Source organism: Xenopus laevis, chromosome 8S (genome assembly GCF_017654675.1).
Source record: "Xenopus laevis strain J_2021 chromosome 8S, Xenopus_laevis_v10.1, whole genome shotgun sequence".
In the NCBI taxonomy this organism is placed as follows: domain Eukaryota; kingdom Metazoa; phylum Chordata; class Amphibia; order Anura; family Pipidae; genus Xenopus; species Xenopus laevis.
The window spans coordinates 30692808-30715043 of record NC_054386.1 but is presented as its reverse complement, the minus strand read 5'-3'; the positions used below and the strand labels follow the sequence as shown (position 1 = coordinate 30715043).

General features: G+C 43.0%; 1 protein-coding gene across 7 annotated transcripts in view; it reads left to right on the top strand.

Moving 5' to 3' along the window:
* garnl3.S (GTPase activating Rap/RanGAP domain-like 3 S homeolog) overlaps positions 1-22236 on the top strand; it is a 107136-nt gene that overhangs the window by 28530 nt on the left and 56370 nt on the right. For 3 of the 7 annotated variants that reach the window (XM_018232597.2, XM_041575356.1, XM_018232599.2), the window contains exons 2-3: positions 816-836; positions 18190-18259. In XM_018232597.2, coding sequence (XP_018088086.1) covers positions 816-836; positions 18190-18259 — 91 coding nt within the window. Of the gene's footprint in view, positions 1-815; positions 837-8202; positions 8603-18189; positions 18260-22236 lie in introns of those variants that run through there. The other 4 variants (XM_018232598.2, XM_041575357.1, XM_018232600.2 and 1 more) reach the window with 2 other exon arrangements.

Here is a 22236-nt window from a genome sequence, read left to right as displayed (position 1 = left end):
TCCAGAGTTATCTTTTGCCCCATGTCCCATTTAGTGTTCCCTTCATGCCCTGTGTTCCTTCCATGCCTAAGTTTTTGTCCAATCAGCCCTAACTCCACCCTCTTTATAAGCCCCTACTTTTTTGTTCAACATAAATGTCCAACCAGGACTAGGATACAAAGGATTTGGCCAGCTTTGGGGGTACAAAATCTTGGGGTTTATTTGTGCTGCTATCAGGAATTCCATCAGTAACCATGGGGTTCCATAAAGGGCTCTCCCCCCTGGGGACCCCAATATAAAGCCCAACTGGGCCACTTCATTGAAATGCAGAGAATCAGGTGTGGCCAAGATATCCCAGAAATCAATTTAGATCTAGGTTGGCATCAATGTGGTTGGTGAGCCCTGCCAACAAGTAAAGTGAGACCACAATGAAACAAAATAGTGCCCCTCACATAAATGGCCAAGCCCCCTATCTATCCAATTATGCCAAAGCTCCACCCCAATCAAATAAACCCCAAACTCTGTTGTGCAAGCCCCACCCCTTCCATGATTTGCAAATCATGATTTTCCACCTTGGGGGCATCTGACTGCAGCACCCCCTGTACCTCCTGGTTTCTATGTAGGATCCAGACATCTACTATTTGCAATATGACGGACAGGGTAGGCCCAAGAGGTTGAGGATATAGACTTATAGTTGCTTGGGCCTATTGGGATATTCCCCACTGGTCAGGTGGGACCGTTTCACCCTGTTTTATAGAATTGTATTAAACAAAATCTTTCCTGTATTTACCTATTTCTGTATTTCTTTTAATGCTGCCACATTCCGGATCTCTCAGGGCCTCGGTGCTTCCTCTCAGGTAAATATGTGCTTATTTGTGCCCTGGGTATCCCTGGAACTATAGCAGGGTGACTGTTACCCCAATGTTTCTATATATCTGTAACCTTGTTATGAGCTAAGGGGGCCCAGCTGGAGGCCAGTTAAGATCAAATTTGGGAAGTGCTCCACCTTTTTTCAGGTCCATGTTCAAAGTAGAGATATGATTATAGCTGCAGAAGAGAGTCCTGAATTATATATAAAAGGTGAGTAACATTTCAGTATAGCACGGTTGGACATTCATCTTTAATGCAATTTATTCTAAGATCAGACGCGTCCCATTTAGTATTCAGGAGAATTATTTTAAAGTGTCTCTTCCTTGGAATAATATAGTATCACACATTGAGGCAATTCACTTGTGTCTTTCCCAAAGTGCAATGCCTGATTCATCACCCAAACCCCAGATTGTGCCGGAGAAATATTTTATTGGTAATATTCTTGCCGAAATGAGGAATGGCCTTGTCTTGCTTTTTTACTGTAAGGATAAATTATAAAGCAGAGAGTCCAGAAGCAATTGCTGATGTATTTACTATTTACTGAAGATCCTTGTCAGTTCAGCTGCAGATCTATAGGCACAAGGCTGCAGGCTGAGTTATACAGGGAACTCTGAGTATCACTCATGTTTTATAAGGAATAATGTACCCCCTACTGTAAATGAAAAGGATTTTAGAAGTCACTGACGGGTTCTGTGATCATATAAAGGCACAAGGCTGCAGGCTGAATTATACAGGGAACTCTGAGCATCATTCATGTATTATAAGGGATAATGTACCCCCTACTGTAAATGATAAGGATATTAGAAGTCACTGAGGGGTTCTGTGACCATATAAAGGCACGAGGCTGCAGGCTGAGTTATACAGGGAACTCTGAGCATCATTCATGTATTATAAGGGATAATGTACCCCCTACTGTAAATGATAAGGATATTAGAAGTCCCTGAGGGGTTCTGTGACCATATAAAAGCACAAGGCTGCAGGCTGAGTTATACAGGGAACTCTGAGTATCACTCATGTATTATAAGGGATAATGTATCCCCTACTGTAAATGATAAGGATAGACTTACGTGTTGGGGACAGACAGAGCAGATGGGGATGATGCGAGAGGGGCAAGTGACCAGAGATAAGGTTAGGGCAGGAGTTGGGCACAGAGCTGCTAAGTGAAAGGCGGATGGTGTGAATGCTGTGAATTCACCTTAGAGATAATGTACCCCCTACTGTAAATGATAAGGATATTCCATATACAGACTGGATGGGATTTTAATATGCTCATATCATATGACGCGTACAGTTTTAACTATAATAACCATGTTTACATGAGTCTTGATACCACAAGCACTATTTATATACTTTATGGCCAAATATATGTAGATACCATGTATCTCAAGCCAAATCCAAAATGGGTTCCTCAACTTTGCGTGGTGGATGCAAAAAGTACGTGGGTTAAGCAGTTAATTCCACTAATTAGAAAGGGATGTACGGACACATTACACAATACAGTGTATTTTCCCTTTAAGTCTGTGCCTAATAATGACTGCCTAACCTAGAAGAGAAGAGTGAATATTAAAGGAAGGTCTCACGCCTGTCCCTAAGGATCAATTCTACCCTATGTGATTACTTTTCTCCGGCAGCAGCAAACAAAGGGACCCATGCGTCAGGCCTCATGTTCTTGCCGCTTATATTTTTCATGTTTTTCTCCTGCCTTTGAAGAGGAACAATATCCCTCATAAATGTACATATTTGAACAACAGAAGGGCAGGTCGCCTTTCATTCCCCCTGGCATGACTTCTCTATAAAATATTTATGGACAATCTCCTCCGATCGCACGCTCCGACGCCCCATACCTTGGTACTTCAAAGCCAGTCATTGTAATTATAAGCCACAACGCGCAATGGCATTGTCTAGCCGATCGGGCAAATTGAATTGAACGGAATTATTTGCAGTGTGACGTTCCTCCATGCTGATTAGAATCTGCTAAATTTGGAAAAGCATGGCATTTTTTTGTTATTTTAACAACACAGGAAATATTTTGTCAATGGAACATTTCGCAAAGAAGTGATACGTGTATAATACCCCAGAACACACAGGATAAAATCAGTGCCAATTCCATGTATAATACCCCAGAACACACACAGGATAAAATCAGTGTCAATTCCATGTATAATACCCCAGAACACAAAGTGGATACATACAGTGTCAGCTCCCTGTATGCTAGCCCAGAGCACACGGCAGGATAAATACAGTGCCAATTGCATTTATAATACCCCAGAACACATTAGGATAAATACAGTGCTAATTCCATATATAATACCCCAGAATACATAGTGGATAAAGACAGTGCCAATTCCATGTATAATACCCCAGAACACACAGTGAATAAATACAATGCCAATTCCATGTAGAATACCACAGAACACATGCAGGATAAATACAGTGCCAATTCCATGTCTAATACCCCAGAACACATGGCAGGATAAATACAGTGACAATTCAATTTATAACACCCCACAACCCACAGCAGTATAAATACAGGGCCAATCCTATGTTTAATACCCCAGAATCCACAGCAGTTTAAATGCAGTGCCAGTTCCATGTATAATACTGCAGAAGTCAGGGCAAGACAGATACAGTGCCACTAGTGATGGGCGAATTTATTCGGCAGGCCGTCGGCAAATAAAATTCGCCGCCGGCAAATAAATTAGGGAAATTGTCAACATAAACAGCTGATTTTTTATAAATATGCTTCTCCTATAAGAAAGGGTTTTCTTAGGGCTTCACAGTGATATTTGTCCCCCCCCCCCCACACACACACACACACATGAAGATCTCTCAATCGACTTTTGTTATTTAGAACTAATTCTTGTTGAGGGGTTTGTTTTTCTCTAATTTAGTGTCCAATGTTATTCAGCACATTTGTGAGACTGCTCAAAGTGTTCAGGAAATATGATCTGCCATGGGAAATCCCTTCATATTCTTCACTGGGTTATTAATTCTGAGATCTTGTTAATCCCCGAGGGTTTGTATCCTGCAGTATAAGTTTCTCCTGTGTGTTGGCTTACCCAAACATAATACAAGATACAATACTAACCACAATATATAGGGTTGTCTCATTTTTCCAATTTGTATTGGACAAAGGTTTTTTTATCACAAGCTCTTTGGACCAAACTATGCAGAAATTGGATTGTTAACGGCTAAATATCCCTAATTTAAAACTTCAGTCCCATTACATTTACCCAATGCAGCGTAAGTGACTATCATAGAACCTTGGATGCACAGTCACAGTAACTGCCCATGAGACTTCTATTTCCTCTAACAATTGCACTCTCATTCATGTCCCGATGAATGATCTCACAGTTGCAATTGTCCTAAATAATAAAACCATGCAAAGTGGCACCTGTTTTGTCTTCTTTATCTTTGGTAATTTTACTTTCGCAGTGACAGATATTTAGTCATCAGTCAGCTGATTTATTGGCACTTGTTAACAGAGTTAAGTATCAGTTAATATAACCTATAGAAACCTGTGAGACTGGCTCTGGGACAGTAGGTATAGAAGGGAGAGACGGTGCCTATAGTAGCAGTGGGATAATAGTCTCTGGGAAGGGAGTGTGGCTGTGGGATAGCAGGTATAGTAGGGAGAGATGGTGCCTATAGTTACAGTGGGATAATAGTCTCTGGGAAGGGAGTGTGACTGTGGGATAGCAGGTAAAGTAGGGAGAGATGGAGCCTATAGTAATAGTAGGATAATAGTCTCTGGGAAGGGAGTGTGACTGTGAGATAGCAGGTATAGTAGGGAGAGATGGTGCCTATAGTAACAGTGGGATAATAGTCTCTGGGAAAGGAGTGTGACTGTGGGATAGCAGGTATAGTAGGGAGAGATGGTGCCTATAGTAATAGTAGGATAATAGTCTCTGGGAAGGGAGTGTGACTGTGGGATAGCAGGTATAGTAGGGAGAGATGGTGCCTATAGTAGGTTAATAGTCTCTGGGAAGGGAGTGTGACTGTGGGATAGCAGGTATAGTAGAGAGAGATGGTGCCTATAGTAATAGTAGCATAATAGTCTCTGGGAAGGGAGTGTGACTGTGGGATAGCAGGTATAGTAGGGAGAGATGGTGCCTATAGTAATAGTAGGATAATCGTCTGTGGGATAGCAGGTATAATAGGGAGGGATGGTGCCTATAGTTACAGTGGGATAATAGTCTCTGGGAAGGGAGTGTGACTGTGGGATAGCAGGTAAAGTAGGGAGAGATGGAGCCTATAGTAATAGTAGGATAATAGTCTCTGGGAAGGGAGTGTGACTGTGAGATAGCAGGTATAGTAGGGAGAGATGGTGCCTATAGTAACAGTGGGATAATAGTCTCTGGGAAAGGAGTGTGACTGTGGGATAGCAGGTATAGTAGGGAGAGATGGTGCCTATAGTAATAGTAGGATAATAGTCTCTGGGAAGGGAGTGTGACTGTGGGATAGCAGGTATAGTAGGGAGAGATGGTGCCTATAGTAGGTTAATAGTCTCTGGGAAGGGAGTGTGACTGTGGGATAGCAGGTATAGTAGAGAGAGATGGTGCCTATAGTAATAGTAGTATAATAGTCTCTGGGAAGGGAGTGTGACTGTGGGATAGCAGGTATAGTAGGGAGAGATGGTGCCTATAGTAATAGTAGGATAATCGTCTGTGGGATAGCAGGTATAGTAGGGAGAAATTGTGCCTAGCCCTATAGTAAGAGTGAGATAATAATCTCTGGGAAGGGAGTGTGACTGTTGATAGCAGGTATAGTAGGGAGAGATGGTGCCTATAGTAACAGTGAGATAATAGTCTCTGGGAAGGGACTGTGGCTGTGGGATAGCAGGTATAGTAGGGAGAGATGGTGCCTATAGTAGCAGTGGGATAATAGCCTCTGGGAAGGGGCTGTGGGGAAGCAGTTATAGTAGGGAGCGATGGTGCCTATAGTAACAGTGGGATAATAGCCTCTGGGAAGGGAGTGTGGCTGTGGGGTAGCAGTTATAGTAGGGAGCGATGGTGCCTATAGTAGCAGTGGAATAATAGTCTCTGGGATGGTGTCATTGTTGCTGAACCTGTAGTACAACACAAGGGCCACCCACATTTAGGTCACTCTGATGTCCCACAAAGGGTTGCAGCACTTTTTCACCATATATATCATTTAATCACTGTAATGGGTTAGAGAAACATCAGAATGTACAGCACGTAAAATGAGGTCATTCGCTAAGCAGCCAGCTCTTTATGAGACGCTGGAATTATAGACTCAGGTAATGATGTCACTGCTGCAGCTGCTACAAAGGGTCAAGTCACCGGGACCTTCACTGTCCCTTCCTGCAGCTCTCAGTCCAAACTACAATAACCCCCTTATTTAATCAGTATTATGACACACTATAAGCTTCAAGTTGCTGCTCCCACAATCATTAACTACGCTTACTTATACACTGTATAGTATATTTCCACACACTTGCAGATCTTTCATAAAGTTAGTGTGATTTGGGCTCAGAGAGGAAAAGGTATTGGGCAATAGAGCAGGTTACGCCTTGTGCCACTGCTGTTGGTCAATGAAATATTCATTACTTAACCTCATGTTCCTCTTTTTTATGACTCGGGGAAGAGGGGCTCAGCTTGAACTTAATTACACTGAAATTTGGGGACAATGCTTATTTTGTCTTCTAGATACCCCTGAAAGCCAAGGGATAAGGTCAATTTGGGTGAGATTTGGGGTCAAAAATTACTTGATGTCTCAGAAATGTGGCTTAATGGCTGACATATAAATGTTTCTATATATCTGTAATCTTGTTATGAGCTAAGGGGACCCAGCCTGAAAGCCAGTTAGGGGGAGATTTAGGGTGAGTGTTTATTTGTGCCCTGGGTACACCTGGAACTATAGCAGGGTGACTGGGAGTTGGTAGCATTAGTGGCAGTTTGCTGCTCTGTGTCACATCTTACTAGGAAGAAGATAAATAGAGTATTATATGGAGGAGTGGGGGACAAGGCGCACGTGACTGACACTGAAGGAAAGAGTAGCTCATCATTGCACATTAGCGGTACAAATGTCACTGGGGATACTTCAGCTATAGCGATATTCTTAAGGGGGGGAAGCGGGATAACGAATACAAATGACACCGGTCGCGGCAATCATATTGCTCAGTGGCATTTGGGTAGCAAGAACATCTCCAGGAACCTCATTAATCATTCAACGGATATTCCTGGAGATTCCCTTGTTTTCTGTGGGGCAAAAAATAAAAATAAAAGAACTCAGATATTTGTACAATCTGGGCATTGACCGAAAGATCAATCAATTGTCTGGACGTTCATTCGGCTCTACACCTGGAAGAGTGAATGAATGGTGTTGTAGACTTATGGGCAGCCATCAATTCTGATTGGTCCACTGATCTCCCTCCCCCGATGCACAAAGGTAGATTTAATTTAGATTTAATTTATGTGTGTTCCGGGGAAGGTGTATGGCGGGTGGCGGTAGGCCCTGTAGGGGGTGTGTGGGGGGCTCAGTGGAGGCTCCTTGGGGATTGTGGGGGCCCCTGGGGTGGTAACCCCAGTGGGCCCTGCACCCACCAGTCTGACCCTGCAGACAGCCCAATCCAACACTGCACCAGATCAGTAGTTCCTCACTATCCATGAATGCATGTCCATTGCCGCCCCCCACAAGTAGGGGTTGCCTTGATCATGTATTGGAGGCATAGCTGAGCATCTTAATTACATGCCCACGCTTTTGCTCCAGCAAAGATTCCAGCTACCACAATGCCTTGCTTGTTTTCTTATTCTCAGGTCTGTTAATTGCAGGTGACTCAAGGCATTGTGGGACTTGCAGTCCTGGCTGGAGGAGAGCAGATGATACTATATTGCAAAGGCACAAAGGCAAGAAGCATGGAGAGAATAGGAACAGACAGATAGCAAACTTTTGAACGAAACGGTGTAGCAGAATCCAGCTGATAAACATCCCTTTGACTTCTGCTATATTGTTTCAGGAGTCAGAACCTGAGAACAGCAATCGCCAAACAGACGATGCTCCCAACAGCAACTTCATTTACACAGAATTATAAACCCAGTGAGAATGAGGAATGGATGGATATCGGGAAGCTGCTTAAAATGACATTTGTTTTCATTAGGCATGAAACTGTTTGAGGGTTAAGTTTCCCTTTAAAATAATGTTAATAATTTTATGTTAAGGTTTTCTGGATGAAGTGTCTGGTATCTGGTGCAGGGATACAGATACAAGGAAGCAGGTTTGGTGAGTAGTAAGGCAGGAAGCATTGAGGTTATTATGCGGAGGGTTGTGATATTTTGCTGCAGCTGCCGTTACATGACAGGGAAGGAGAGGCAAGGGTGGGGGTCAGAGTGAGGCAGGTCCATGCATTGGAGCAGACGGGCTCTTGGCAAGGGAGAATGTGGAGCAGAATGAAAGTATTAAGCTAGTGGCATATGGAATAGAACTCCGAGTCACGTTTGGATACAGAGAAGCTTCCCCTCCCTTCCACCCATCAAACAGGTGCATTGGAACAAACCAATGGGCTGCAGATCTCGCTGACTTGTGTGCCGAGTGTAGACAGGGAAAGGGATCAGTCGGGAACACCATCCTTTCTGGGATGTCCAAGGGGGTTGGATCCCCTGCTGCCATTTCTACATAGAGAGATTTCTATTTATTACCTAATCTTCCCTGGAGCTCGGGGTCCCCATGCATGGATCATGGACGGGATCAGCGCAGATGCAGCTTCAACCAAATTCCTCAGCTTCACCCAACGGTAACACCAAAAAAGACAAACTATGAGGGTTACCCCTATCAGAATCGAGGGGGGGGGGTCTTGGGAATAAGTTTGTTTGAAATGTATCCTGTTTGGGTGGAAATCCTGTCATTTTTTGCACTGGGGGGGGATTAGAATTTTCTGAATAATGATGTCATTCTTTATGATGATGACAGATTGCTGCATGGTATTTAGCGCTCTGTGTGTGTGTGTGTATATGGGGAAGGTGCTGTGCCGGTGGAATTTAATGGTACATGGACCTTGCATAATATGAGAGCTATCCTTGCAGGCACTTGGAGGGTTAAAAAGCTATATGCATTCAGCCTGGGAAATCTATGGTCAATAACTCCGTAGGTGACCTTAAGATAAAGGAAACATATCTTTACAACCCCTCTTCAGCCAGAGTTAAAGGATTCCTAGAAAGCCAATTGCATCCATTTCGCCCAAAATTGCACTTTGCACACTGCACTTGGGTGGGCCCACAGATTTAACCATGCTCCAGCTTGAAACTCAGCTCTCATGAAACTACAACTCCCAGCATGCCCTGCCAGCCAGGGAAGGCTGGGAATGGTGACAGAATGTTGATGTAATTGGATTCAGCCGGCACTGTAATTTAATAGCGGTGTGTACATGAGAGAAGGCACAATCACGTTACCACCCCTCCATTATGCATTGTGCAAAGGCAATAAAGCAGTGAATGGCAGGGCTGGCGAGGTGTCAGGGTTTTATGAAATATTCATCCCTGTGACTTGGCAGTGCTGCCAGTGGGTGACACATGTGGAGGTCAATAGGAAAGAAGAGCGGTCCAGCTTCTGTGTAAATGCTGCCCACAATGAGGCTTATTCCTTGCTCTAATACTACAGGTGTAACTACTGTTATACTAGGGACTTGTTCCCACTGTACTGCAGGGGATTGCTTGAGCTTTTGTTATATTATAAGCTTGCTCCTTACTATAACTATAGCTGCTGTTCTACTATAAGCCTGCTCCTTACAACAACTATAGCTTTAGTTATACTATACACTTGCTTCTTACTAAAAATAAACCTTTTGTTTTACTATAAGCCTGCTCCTTACTGCTTCAACTATTGCTTTTGTTTTACTATAAGCTTGCTCCTTACTACAACTATTGCTTTTGTTTTACTAAAAACTTGCTCCTTACTGCATCAAATATAACTGCTGTTCTTCTATAGGTTTGTTCCTTACTACAGCTATAGCTTTTGTTTTACTATAAGCTTGCTCCTTACTACAACAATACTGTAACTTTTGTTTTACTATAAGCCTGCTCCTTTCTACAACTATAGCTTTTGTTTTACTATAAGCTTGCTCCTTATTACAACTATAGTTTTTGTTTTACTATAAGCTTGCTCCTTTCTCCATCTATAGCTTTTGTTTTACTATAAGCTTGCTCCTAATTATAACTATAGCTTTCATAAAAATAACCGTGGATAAGAACTTGGTCAAACGCAGTACATTGCTGCAAAAATTGTGCTTTTATTGATCCACCATGAGTAATGGGAGCCCACAGGGACTGCAACATGAAGGCCCCTTCAGACAGTCACCAGGGGACCCCTTCCCAGCTTCCCTCTGCGGGCCTCAGTGAACGCTGGTTGAGGTACACCCACGCGAACGCTGGTGCGTCGGCGAACCCTGGTGCACAGGCACAGCAGTGTAAGTGTTTTTTAAGGGGGAGCATGGCTGGGCCAGAGGGGGACCATGAGGGCCGGGTGTAGTCCGACACTGAATAAGGATGGCCATACAATGGAAGATTAAATCTTCTGATTTAGACCAATTCGGCAGCTAATCTGGCCAAGTTCCTACGGGTCTCCCCCCGATCACTATCAGGCCAAAAATTGGGCACATATCGATTGGGCAAGTTTGATTTTTTTGGCAATCGAGGACCGCATCAGCTAATTGCTGCAGGCTTCATCCTGTTGCCGCCAATTTCCTTCATTGTAATCCAATCGGATTAACCCGATATCCCCCTGTCTTTGGTGGGCATATCAGGTTAAGATCAGCTCATCTTCAATCTACTTTTCAAAATATTAATCTACTTTAAAAGTTACATATAGGTCACGATGATTGTTTTTTGCTGATAGGTCTGCTTTTGTAAGTAATTATTCCTAAACCTGACTGTTTTGCCAACCTGACTGTCCCATCTCAGTCTGTCAGTTAGAGTTTCTAATGCTAACGGACTATTCTGTACAAATATGGCAGCCCCCTCATAAAGGAACATAGGGGTAAGAAAGGTAATGTAAGAGCATCAGGCAAATACTTTTATGGCAAAATTCTAAATCACATTCAAAGACAATATTATAATGGATATAAAAAAAAGTCATCCCATATGTAGCTTGAGTGTCAGAGAAACTCCATGTCCCTGTGTTTTTCAAACCTAGCAAAACACTGAGACAAAAACTGATACACCCAAAGGATCCAACACCAAAAGAAATACAAAGCAATGTGGTATACGGAGTCCAGTGTAGTGAGGAGTGCACAGATCTATACATTGAGGAGACAAAACAACTGCTCTCCAAGCGAATGGCTCAGCATAGGAGGGTAAACTCTACAGAGACTCAGCTGTCTTTGTCCTGTAGAGTTTGCCCTCCTATGCTGAGCCATTCGCTTGGTGAGCAGTTGTTTTGTCTCCCCAATGTATAGATCTGTGCACTCCTTGCTACACTGAGTATGCATGAGGGAGAGTACTGAACTTGGATGAGGGTCTTTTAGTTCACTAGGAGAGCCTTTGATGTAGGGTTGGACTAGGCTGGCAGGACACAGGAAACATACTGGCCCACCTGACCCAGACTCACTACCTGCCTGAGCCACCCACCCCCCCTGGCCCCAATCACGGGCAGAAAGAAGGTACACAACAGGCAGGGGGTGGTGTTGGAGGGGGTTATGGCTAGGGTTGCCACCTTTTCTGGAAAAAAATACCGGCCTATTTTTATGGTTTTTCCCTAAAAATAACATTGGCATCAAGCAAAATTTTTACGGGCCAATTGGCAACCCTAGTTATGCAAAAGCCTAGTAGGCCTAGTGGGCCCCAGAACCCCCCCCCCAGTCCTGCCTTGATGTCCCAGCCACAGTGGGCCCTGGGCAGCCCAGCCTGACTCTGAATACACCTAAGCAAAAGTCATTTCTGGAAACATGAGTGGGTTTATTGAAAAACTGGTGGAGTTTCAACAGATTGGGCATAACTGGGTGTTGCTTATTTTCCTGCTAACCACAAAAGTGTTGGCTCACGTAGAATGTTGTTCACCTTCAATTTAACGTTAAGTATTATGTAGAGAGGGATATTCAGAGAAAATTTGCAACTGGTTTTCATTTTTTGATTTGTGGTTTTTGAGTTATTTTGCTTTTTATTCAGCAGCTCTCAAGTTTGCCGTTTCAGCAATCTGGTTGCTAGGGTTTAAATTCCCCTAGCAACCATGCATTGATTTGAATAAGAGACTGCAACATGAATAGGTGAGGCCTGAATAGAAAGAGGAGTAATAAAACGAATCAATAACAATAAATGTGCAGCCTTACAGACCATTCATTTTCTAGATGGGGCCAGTGACCCCCATTTGAAAGCTGGAAAGAGTCAGAAGAAGGCAAATATTTCAAAAACTATAAAAAGTAGATACTGAAGTATTCTGTAACATACTAAAAGTTTATTTAAAGTTGAAGCACCCCTAAATGGAGGCCAAACCTCTGCAATTCCTACAGTAATGATTCCCTTGTTAACACCAAACAAGCCCCCTTCTCTCTCCCCTTTGCAGACTCCATTCCAAGGGGCCACGTGGCTTTTATTCGGCAAATCATTCCATGTTGGCGCCGTCAGGAGAATAACATAGATTTACCTTTGAATTTGGGGCATTAGCACTTATATTCCAAATCCCCATGTGGGGGTGGGAGGTGGAACGCTACACCTGCTGCATCTGCTTTATACATCCTGAACTTATAGGGAACCTGTCATCAAAATATAAAAATAACCTCTTTACGGTGCAGTCAAGGGACAGGCCGCAGGGTATTCATCAGGCCTGTTTGCTTAAACATTGAGTCATTTAAAGGGGAAATCAACTTGGATAGGAAATGCTGCAGAATAAAAGAAACTCTCATCCCATGAATTAAAATATGAATTTAAAATTGCAATAAATGCATTATTGTCTCCCCCCTCTACTGCTGATTCTTTCTACGTGTCCTACTAAAACGATGGAACAACACCCTTCCCACAATACCTTGCATATGTCTTTGATACCCCTGTTTCACAGTCACGACTCCTGATACAATGTATCCTATATAATGTATTCCCTTTGATTTTGCTTTGCCGGATCAGGCACTAAGCCCTCGGCCATGTGCTGTGGACTATATGTAAAACACATATTCAAATGACGGGGCCCTTTACTTCCTCGGGGCCACTTGCATATTCAGGTTGTCGCTTTTTATTCAAATCGCTTTTGGGCATGTTCAGTACTTTTTTGCATAGGATACAAATAATTCTCTGAATGTTCTGTATTCGGAGCCAGCCCTGCAGGGTGATGCCTTGGGATGTTGCCCTGAGAAGTGTCTATATAGTGATAGGCTGTTCACTTTTTATTTAACATTTAGTAAGGTGTTGAGAGAGAAATTCTGAGACAATTTGCAATTGGTTTTCATTTTTTTATTATCTACGGTTTTTAAGTTATTTACTGTTGGTTTTCAATCAGAAGCTCTCCAGTTTGCTATTTCAGCCATTTGGTCGATAGGGTTTTAATTCCCCTAGCAACCATGCATCTTCTTGAATAAGAGACTGGAATATGAATAGCAGAGACTTGAATTGAACGATGAGGACTAAAAAGTAGCAATAACAATAAATGTGTAGCCTTACAGGGCATTTGTTTTTTTAGATGGGGTCAGTGACCCCCATTTGAAAGCTGCAAAGAGGAAGAAGAAGGTAAATAATTCAGAGACTATAAAAAAGAAAAAAAATGAAGGCCAATTGAAAAGTTGCTTAAAATTAACCATTCTATAACATACTGAAAGTTAACTTAAAGGTGAACCACCCCTACAATGCTGCAATGACATTTAATATACTTGGGTACACAATCATTGGTGGCTGGGTGCAGTGGGGCAAAGAGGAGATGTGTCATCCCCAGAGGGACAACATATAATAGAGGGCAGAGACACATAATGAAGGTGAAATGGTCAGATTGCTATTGATTCTCCAAATCTCTGTAGATCCTGATTTGTATATACTGCCACTAGTTTCTTTCTGCTTTTCAGATTAAAAGTTCTGCAGCTTCATGACCCATACAAACGAACAGGGCCACGGGTACTACAAATTAAAAAAGCAGAATAAATACATAAATGGCAGAAATGGCAGTGGTTAGATTGCTGAGCCAGACTGATAACATGTCACCCCTATTTAAGGTTAATTAGGAGGTCAGGCAAGCCCTGCTACTGTGTACGGACACTCCGACAGGTGGTCTGTCTCTGTCCATGGTGCTGAATGTGTAAAGAATTCCTGTAAATCGGGGTTTCTGTGTGATGCAGTTGTCACATTAGCTTTGTTCTTCTATCTGTATAACAGAGCATTCTGTCCCAGTGGCTGCACAGATCCTATCTGATCCACATTGGAAGCAGCAGTCCTGCCCTGGTTTATGGTTGAGATTTTAGCTATCTGTATAACAGAGAATTCTGTCCCAGTGGCTGCATAGATCTTATCTGATCCCCATTGAAAGCAGCAGTCCTGCCCTGCTTTATGGCCACTAAGATTCCTGCTATCTGTATATCATTGGAAGGTTTATACATATCTATGTGACATTCTGACAAGTTTGCTCTGACCTCCTCTTGTCAGAGTTGTCTCCTGGGGCTGCCGTACACTATTACCACCAGGATCCTGCAGAGCTTTTGAGATTCCCACCAGGATGAGATATGAGCAGACTGTATCCCAATGTAGTCCCAGACAGAAGTTATTATCAAGCTTGTATTCTTTACAGCTCTTTTCTGTGCAAGATACATTGCTCCAGAAGTCACTGACACAATAAGTGGCAAACCCAAAGCTTCCAACAGGGCCCGTGGTGCTCTAAGTGATTTATCCATGCTGGGTACTTAGATATTGCACTAACGGATACAATCTATAGGAAGGTAATTGGAAGTAAGATAAAGAATACCATAAAGAATCAACCGCTACCTCCTTGGTGGCCAAGGCCGGCTGACAACATCCCTAAGGGGCATTAATCAAAGCTCTTGACTCCAGGTTAGAATCCTAGCTTCCATCACAATTTAATATTGACTTATGAAGACGTCAAGGGAATCTCAATGTTATCCAAGGCCCCTACTGTTTACTAAACTGCTGCCAAGGTGTATACTAATGAGCTTCACAGTACTATAGCAGTTGGGATTGGTCCATTATTTAAACAGGGCCCTTGTTTAGTTGCACAGGCTGCAAAAATTATGTCAGTTCCTCAGGGGTGGGGCATATGGAAATGGAAAAGCAGAAGGAGTTTGGTAAAGAAGGAACATAGAAGGAGCTAGTATGGGGTCAACTAGACATTTATGGCCCCTAAATGTTTTAGGTTCGTTGTCAAAGAACCATCTATACTATCTATACTGGGCCCCCAGCAGCAATTGTTGTACTATTTTGTGTTCTGCCCTAGTTTGTAATCCCTGAAATGTAAACTTGGAAATTATTATGTATGGGGTTGGGGTGGAGAAAGAGGTGAATTACCCACATGGGACTGGGGTATGTGTGTGTGTTGGGGGTGATGGCTCAATATATAGAAATGTAGAGGAGTTGCACTCAATGAGACATAGTAGACAAAGGTGGTATTAAAAAAAATTTCTTTTATAGTAAATGGCAAAAAATTTTTTTACATCAGACAGGCTGGTATATCAAATACAACAGTATTAGCAGCAATATAAACATACCACCAAGTAACAAGATCAAAGCAAAAAGAGACAAACCACAGGGAGCAGATACACTTACCAAAAATGAGAATTCCCCTTGACAAAGGCTTTAGTGCCGAAACGTTGGAGTGTTCTCATTTTTGGCAAGTGTATCTGCTCCCTGTGGTTTGTCTCTTTTTGCCTTGATCTTGTTATTTGGTGGTATGTATATATTTCTGCTAATACTGTTGTATTTGATATACCAGCCTGTCTGATGTAAAGAATATTTTTTTGCTATATACTATAAAATAAAAAAATTTTAATACCACCTTTGTCTACTAAGTCTCATTGAGTGCAACCCCTCTACATTTCTATATACTGTTTTGGGTAACTGACTGTGGGATTACCTGGGGCTATTTGCACCTCATTTACATTTTTTTCTATTGTGAATATTGGGAGTGCCCTCCACCAACTTATTTTCGTAGATGGCTCAATATACCCAGGCAGAAGGCTTATAGCCTCTATAAAGATACCAAGGGGAAGACACATAGGCTTTTCAGAGAGATAGTGTGGAGAATTAATATACATTTGGCCTTAGCTATATACTGGGCCCCCTCTGCCCTGGAGCCACAAGGTCTGACCCCCCTATAGTTGCACCACTAAGAAGATCAGCCCTTTAAGCCCACTCCACTGGTTATTGATCATATGTCCCTATTGCAGCTAATTTAAAACTCTATATGTGTAGCTCCTACAGTGATCCTGGAAGTGTATACTAAATTCCTAATTAACATATATATTAGATTCCGGAGGGAGGGGGGTGGTTGGGAAGAAGCGAATCATCGGCAGCCACAGCGATTGTTTTATGGCACCCATAAATAAATAATAAAGATCAATGGGGGATAATGCTTTTGATGGGATCCATGTTTTACATTAGCATTAGGGTTGCTGAGCAACGAGGCTAAGTAGAATGGGGTAGATCCTGATGAGACACCTCGGAGAGACTGTCTTAATACTGAGAGTGCTACTGCAGGTGACAGGGAGAGTCAGATATGGTTTTGAGTGATTGATGGTGGAATTATCTAGCCAGGTCTATGTTAAGATTCTGTGGTTAAAGGGGACCTGTCATTCTAAGAAACCATTTCCTTGCAAGGCAGCTTTTTATTATACAGATTTTTATGTCTGTGTCACACTTTCCCTTTACAGAGAATAATGGGGGCTATGTAATAAAAGACACTTAGTTTGCCCAGGGAAAGTAACCCATAGCAACCAATTAGCAGGTAGCATTTACTAGTCACCTGTTTAAAAGCAAACATCTTTTTAGTTGCTATGCGTGACTGCTCCTGGGCAAACTAAGTGCCTTAAATTACATATGGGGGGATGTATTATTGGGCTTCACAAGTCACCAGTAGGGTCTACAAGATGAATTTGGTTTTAAAATATCTTAATTATTAATATTTCCAAGGCCACGCAAAAATAAATATCGTATATTTCTGTGCAGGGACCCCACCAGGGCTGCGCACCCTAGTTAACCAGCTGGCAAACTCGATCTACCCCGCCCCATGCGCATGCACAAGTACGTTATAACAATGGGGCTGGGAGCCAGAGAAATCAGGGAGTGGAGAAGAGTGGGCAACACCGGGGGACTCGAGAGCCAGGACTAGGGGTATGCAGGCAAGAGGTATATGCCCAGTGCCCCCCCCCAGCGTTGTGCCCTAGGCACGTGCCTCTTCTGCCTACCCCTAGATACAGCGCTGGACTCCACAAAATCCTGAGCAACGGAGAAGTTGATAGCTCTCTGCATATTTGTATTCATACATATAGGATGTGGTTGGCATATTGTTTCCATTAGACAGTACTGTATGAGGGTAAAGCTTATTGTGCGCCCAGAACATTCCTTCTCTGTATGTTTATATTTATACATAAGGGAGGACAGAGGTGCCATATTGATTCCCTTAGACAGTACAGTATGAGGGTATAGTTATTATGTGCCCAGAACATTTCCTTATATTCCATTACTGTATTTTGGAGCATTATAAGCTTTACTGAAATCAGGATCACAAATATATATATATATATATATATATATATATATATATATATATATTTATATATATGTGTGTGTGTGTGTGTGTGTGTGTGTGTGTGTGTGTGTGTGTGTGTGTGTGTGTGTGTGTGTGTGTGTGTGTGTGTGTGTGTGTGTGTGTGTGTGTGTGTTATATATATGTATGTGTGTGTGTTGCACATTGTGGATGTACTGGACTGAGGGAGAGGCAGTGATGACCCAGCACTATCCTTTCTCATTAAAGAGAGTCTGTGTACACATTGTCCAGTCCCGAGGGTAAAGCCATGGAGAGGCAATTCCATTCCAGCCTGTAAATGACACAATAATTAAATGAGTATCTGTAGACTAAGCAGGGCCGCCTGTACATGGCTCTAGGGTGAGGCTCTGCTCTCCAAAAATTGTAACCTTCCCCAGGAGAAAGCCAGGAGAAAAGCTTCTGTATCCCCACCGAGACCCTTCTCTCCCTTCCCTTCCATTGCTGGCTAATTGGCTTTCATCAGACAGTTGATGTCAAAAGCTACAATGGCAGCAGACATATTTGCATGTGACGAGAAGCCTCCCCTGCAAACAGGCGACCCTGCTCTGCTTGCTCACTAGGAATGGGTTACGGGCGCTCAGCCTGTGTAGGAGATTGCTGCCCGCTCAGCTATGTGTTACTGATGAAGCGTTTCTGTTCTAGCTCCGTTTCCGAAGACCTGGGCTGCCGACGGGGGGAATTCAGCAGGAAACATTACGGGTCGGTGGAACTGGTAAGTTGGAAAATAAATCTATTGAATCAAATGTGTATTATTTGTGGTCTAAAAACCTTGATTTCAAATTAATTATTATTATTAATATTCCCCATTGCTGTGCAGCCTGGGGTCCCCAACTGGTCATTTAAGAAATACTTATATAGATACATTTGGATGACAACATATCTGGGCCAGTGGGGGTTGATATACATGTGTAAACGCTAGTTTGCATTGAGCCCTATGTTAATGCATCAGCTACATGTAGCAGGTTAAATGTTAAATACAGAGGGAATGACCATAAAGCCTGTAGTTCATTAGAAACCCATTAGCAATGAGCTCATTTTAGTTTCCCCAATGAATATCTAAAGTGCTGTGCAGCAGAAGAACTGTGCTGTTTAGAAAAATCTGTTTTGTAGTATTATAAATGGAATTGGCACGGTATTTGTCCTGCTGTGTGTTCTGGGAGGTATTATACATGAAACTGTCACTGTGTGTATCTTGCTGTCTGTTCTGGGGTATTCAATATGTAATTGGCACTGTATTTATCCTGCCTTGTGTGTTCTGGGGTATTACACCTGGAATTGGCACTGCATTTATCCTGCTGTGTGTTCTGGGGGGTATTATACATGAAACTGGCCAGGGCCGGCCTTAGGCCTATTGGACCAATTGGGCCCAATAGGGCCCCGCACCTCTGGGGGCCCCGCACCACAGGGCAGCACAGATAATATTTCCCTCAGCACATGATGCTGCCTGGCCTGCCCCCAACTTTGAAAGTCCAGGCCATCCCCAAATCCATAGGTCCAGCCCACCCCCAACTCTGATAAGCCAGCCTATCCCCCAACTCCATAGGTCTAGCCTGCCCCCAACTCTCATAGGCCCAGCTTTACTCCAACCTTGATAGGCCCTGCCTGCCCCCAATCCAACCAAGCCTGCTCCCAAGCTGAATCGGCCCAGCCTGCCCCAAACTAATTGGCCCAGTCCACTCTCCTATTTCCTCCCTCTCTCTCTTACCCTGTGTGCCCCTATTTCATCCCTCTCTTTCTCTTACCTTGTCTACCCCTTTCCTTTCTATTTTTATGCTTATTTTCCTAAATACTTGGTGTGTCAGTAGCGAGCAACACTTTGTCTAGGGGCCCCGCCAACATGGTCCCAATTGGGCCCCACATTTGATAGGATCAGCCCTGAAACTGGCACTGTATTTAGCTTGCTGTGTGTTCTGGGGTATTTTTCATTTAATTAGCACTGTATTTATCCTATCCTGTGTGTTCTGGGTTATTATACATGTAAAGTAATTTGTACTGTATTTATCCTGCCATGTTTTCTGGGGTATTATAAATGGAACCGGCACTGTATTTATCCTGCCCTGTGTATTCTGGGATATTATACATGGAATTGGCACTGTATTCGTCCTGCTGTGTGTTCTGGGTTATTATATATAAAACTGGCACTGTATGTATCTTGATCTGTGTTCTAGTGTATTTAATATGGAATTGGCACTGTATTATCCTGCCTTGTGTGTTCTGGGGTATTACATGTGGAATTGGCACTGCATTTATCCCACTGTGTGTTCTGGGGGGGTATTATACATGAAACTGACACTGTATTTAGCTTGCTGTGTGTTCTGGGATATTTTACATTTAATTAGCACTGTATTTATACTGACTAGGGTTGCCACCTTTATGTCTGGCTGAGACCGGGCAAGGGGGTGGGTCCCTGATGTCAGTGGGCGGACCCGTGACATCAGTGGGCGGGCTATTACGTCAGTGGGCGGGTCCATGACATCAGTGAACGGGGCTATGACGCAGCGATTGGCCGATCGCCGTGTCAATCAAGGGAATCCTGTCCAGTTTTCCTTATTTGGAAAACCGGGCAAGAAGTATAGACCCGGGCAGCCCCTCAAAATACCGGGTTGTCCGGGTCAAAACCGGACAGGTGGCAACCCTAATCCTGACGTGTGTTCTGGAGTATTATACATGTACTTGACACTGTATTTATTCTGCCATGTGTTCTGGGGTATTATACATGGAATAGGCACTGTATTTATCATGATGTGTGTTCTGGGGTAATAAACAGGGAATTGGCATCCTATTTATCATCCTGTGTGTTTTGGGGTGTTAGGGCAAAGACACACATAGCAATTTGTTCACTGCGACTTTTTAAAACCCACGATCGTTGTGACCTATCGATGCAATTTAGTGGGTAAAGGTTAGTGTACAAGTCGTTGCAATGAATCGCGGAACATTCGCGGTATGTCAGTTGCCACGATTTGTTTCAAAAGTCACAGTGACTTGCCTCAATGAATCTTTCCATGTGTCTTTGCCCTTATACAGGGAATACCCACTGATTCTATTCTCCTGTGTGTTCTGGGTATTATACATAAAGTTTGCATTGTATTTATCCTGCCATGTTAGTGTACAAGGGGTTGAACTTTTTAGCAAGTGAGGGATTACAGGGTTATGGGAGATAGTGTTTTGGGTAGCCGAGGATGATTAGCAGGCTCTCTTGCAGCCATTACACAACAGTAACTTTCACTTTTAAGCTGTCAGGAAGTATGCACAGTATAAGTCTGGGCACAGTGACATCTACAGGCCATTTGTATAAACACCACATATTCCCCCTATAGTAGGAAAGCATTTGGGCAAATGTAATAAACAACAATGCATCTTAAAGCAATAATATACATTATTCACATCACATAATCCTGGGTCCATGCAGGTAGTTTTCTGATTCTCTCAGTACGCCTTATACTTTCTTCAGGCCTATTGCAGTTGATCAGGAGTAGGAAAATGTCCATCAAATGGAGCTTCTCCAAAGTCATATCTAACAGTAGCAAGACGACGACTTGCATTCCATATGCGTCCATCAGACAGTTCATATGTGTATGGTCCTCGCTGGCATCTCACTTCAAGTGGTGTAGTAAATTTAGATTGTCCTTGTTTCAGTATTCCTGGTTTCTTAATTCTGACTAAAGATGCAGGCTGAAAGTGCACTTCTCTTGCACCACGTTTTCTGTCAGTATAAGCCTTGCATTTCGCTTGTTGACATTTCACAATGTCAGCAGTAGATGATTTTGTAAGCACAGTATTTTGTGAAAGTTTGATGTCTGCAACATGTAACTTAGTGCGCATCTGTCTGCCATGTAATAATTCAGCAGGAGATGATTGAAAAATGCTGCTCATGGTACTTTAAGAGCGAATTTCCGGTGGAGGGGGGGCAGCAACAACTGCTGCTGCCTCAGGCGGTGGAGGGGCCAGGATCGCCCCTGTTCCTCTCTCTCAGAAAGGATTCAAACGCATATGAGACAAACTGTGGTCCGTTGTCTGATATTAACTCCTTTGGATTACCTTCTCTGCTGAAGACTGTAGACAGAAATGTTATTGCTGTAGCTGATGTTATATGAGAAAAATGCAATTTCTGTCCATTTACTGTAATACTCTATCAAGGTTATAGCAAATCTGCAGTCTATAGGAGCATCTGTAAAAGGACCGACAATATCAATAGCAAGTTTTTCCCATGCTGAATCAGGAAATGGTACTGGTTTTACATCTGGTCTCTTGTGTACAAGGTTCTTTGCACAGCCCATTGAAGTATTGCTTTGTGGTGAAATTTTAGACACTGGCTGTGTGGCAGGCACTGGTGCTGTAGTAATGAGACCATCAACTAATTGTAGGTTTAATGCAGCAAAGAGATCCCTTCCAAGTAAAAGTCACATTTTGCAGTATTTGATTCAAATTGTAAAGTCACTGGCAAGTAGGGATGCACCGAATCCACTTTTTTGGATTCGGCCGAATCCCCGAATCCTTCGTGAAAGATTCGGCCGAATACCGAACCGAATCCGAACCCTAATTTGCATATGCAAATTAGGGGTGGTAAGGGGAAAACATTTTTTACTTCCTTGTTTTCTGACAAAAAGTCATGCAATTTCCCTCCCACCCCTAATTTGCATATGCAAATTAGGATTCGGATTCGGTTCGGCTGGGCAGAAGGATTCGGCC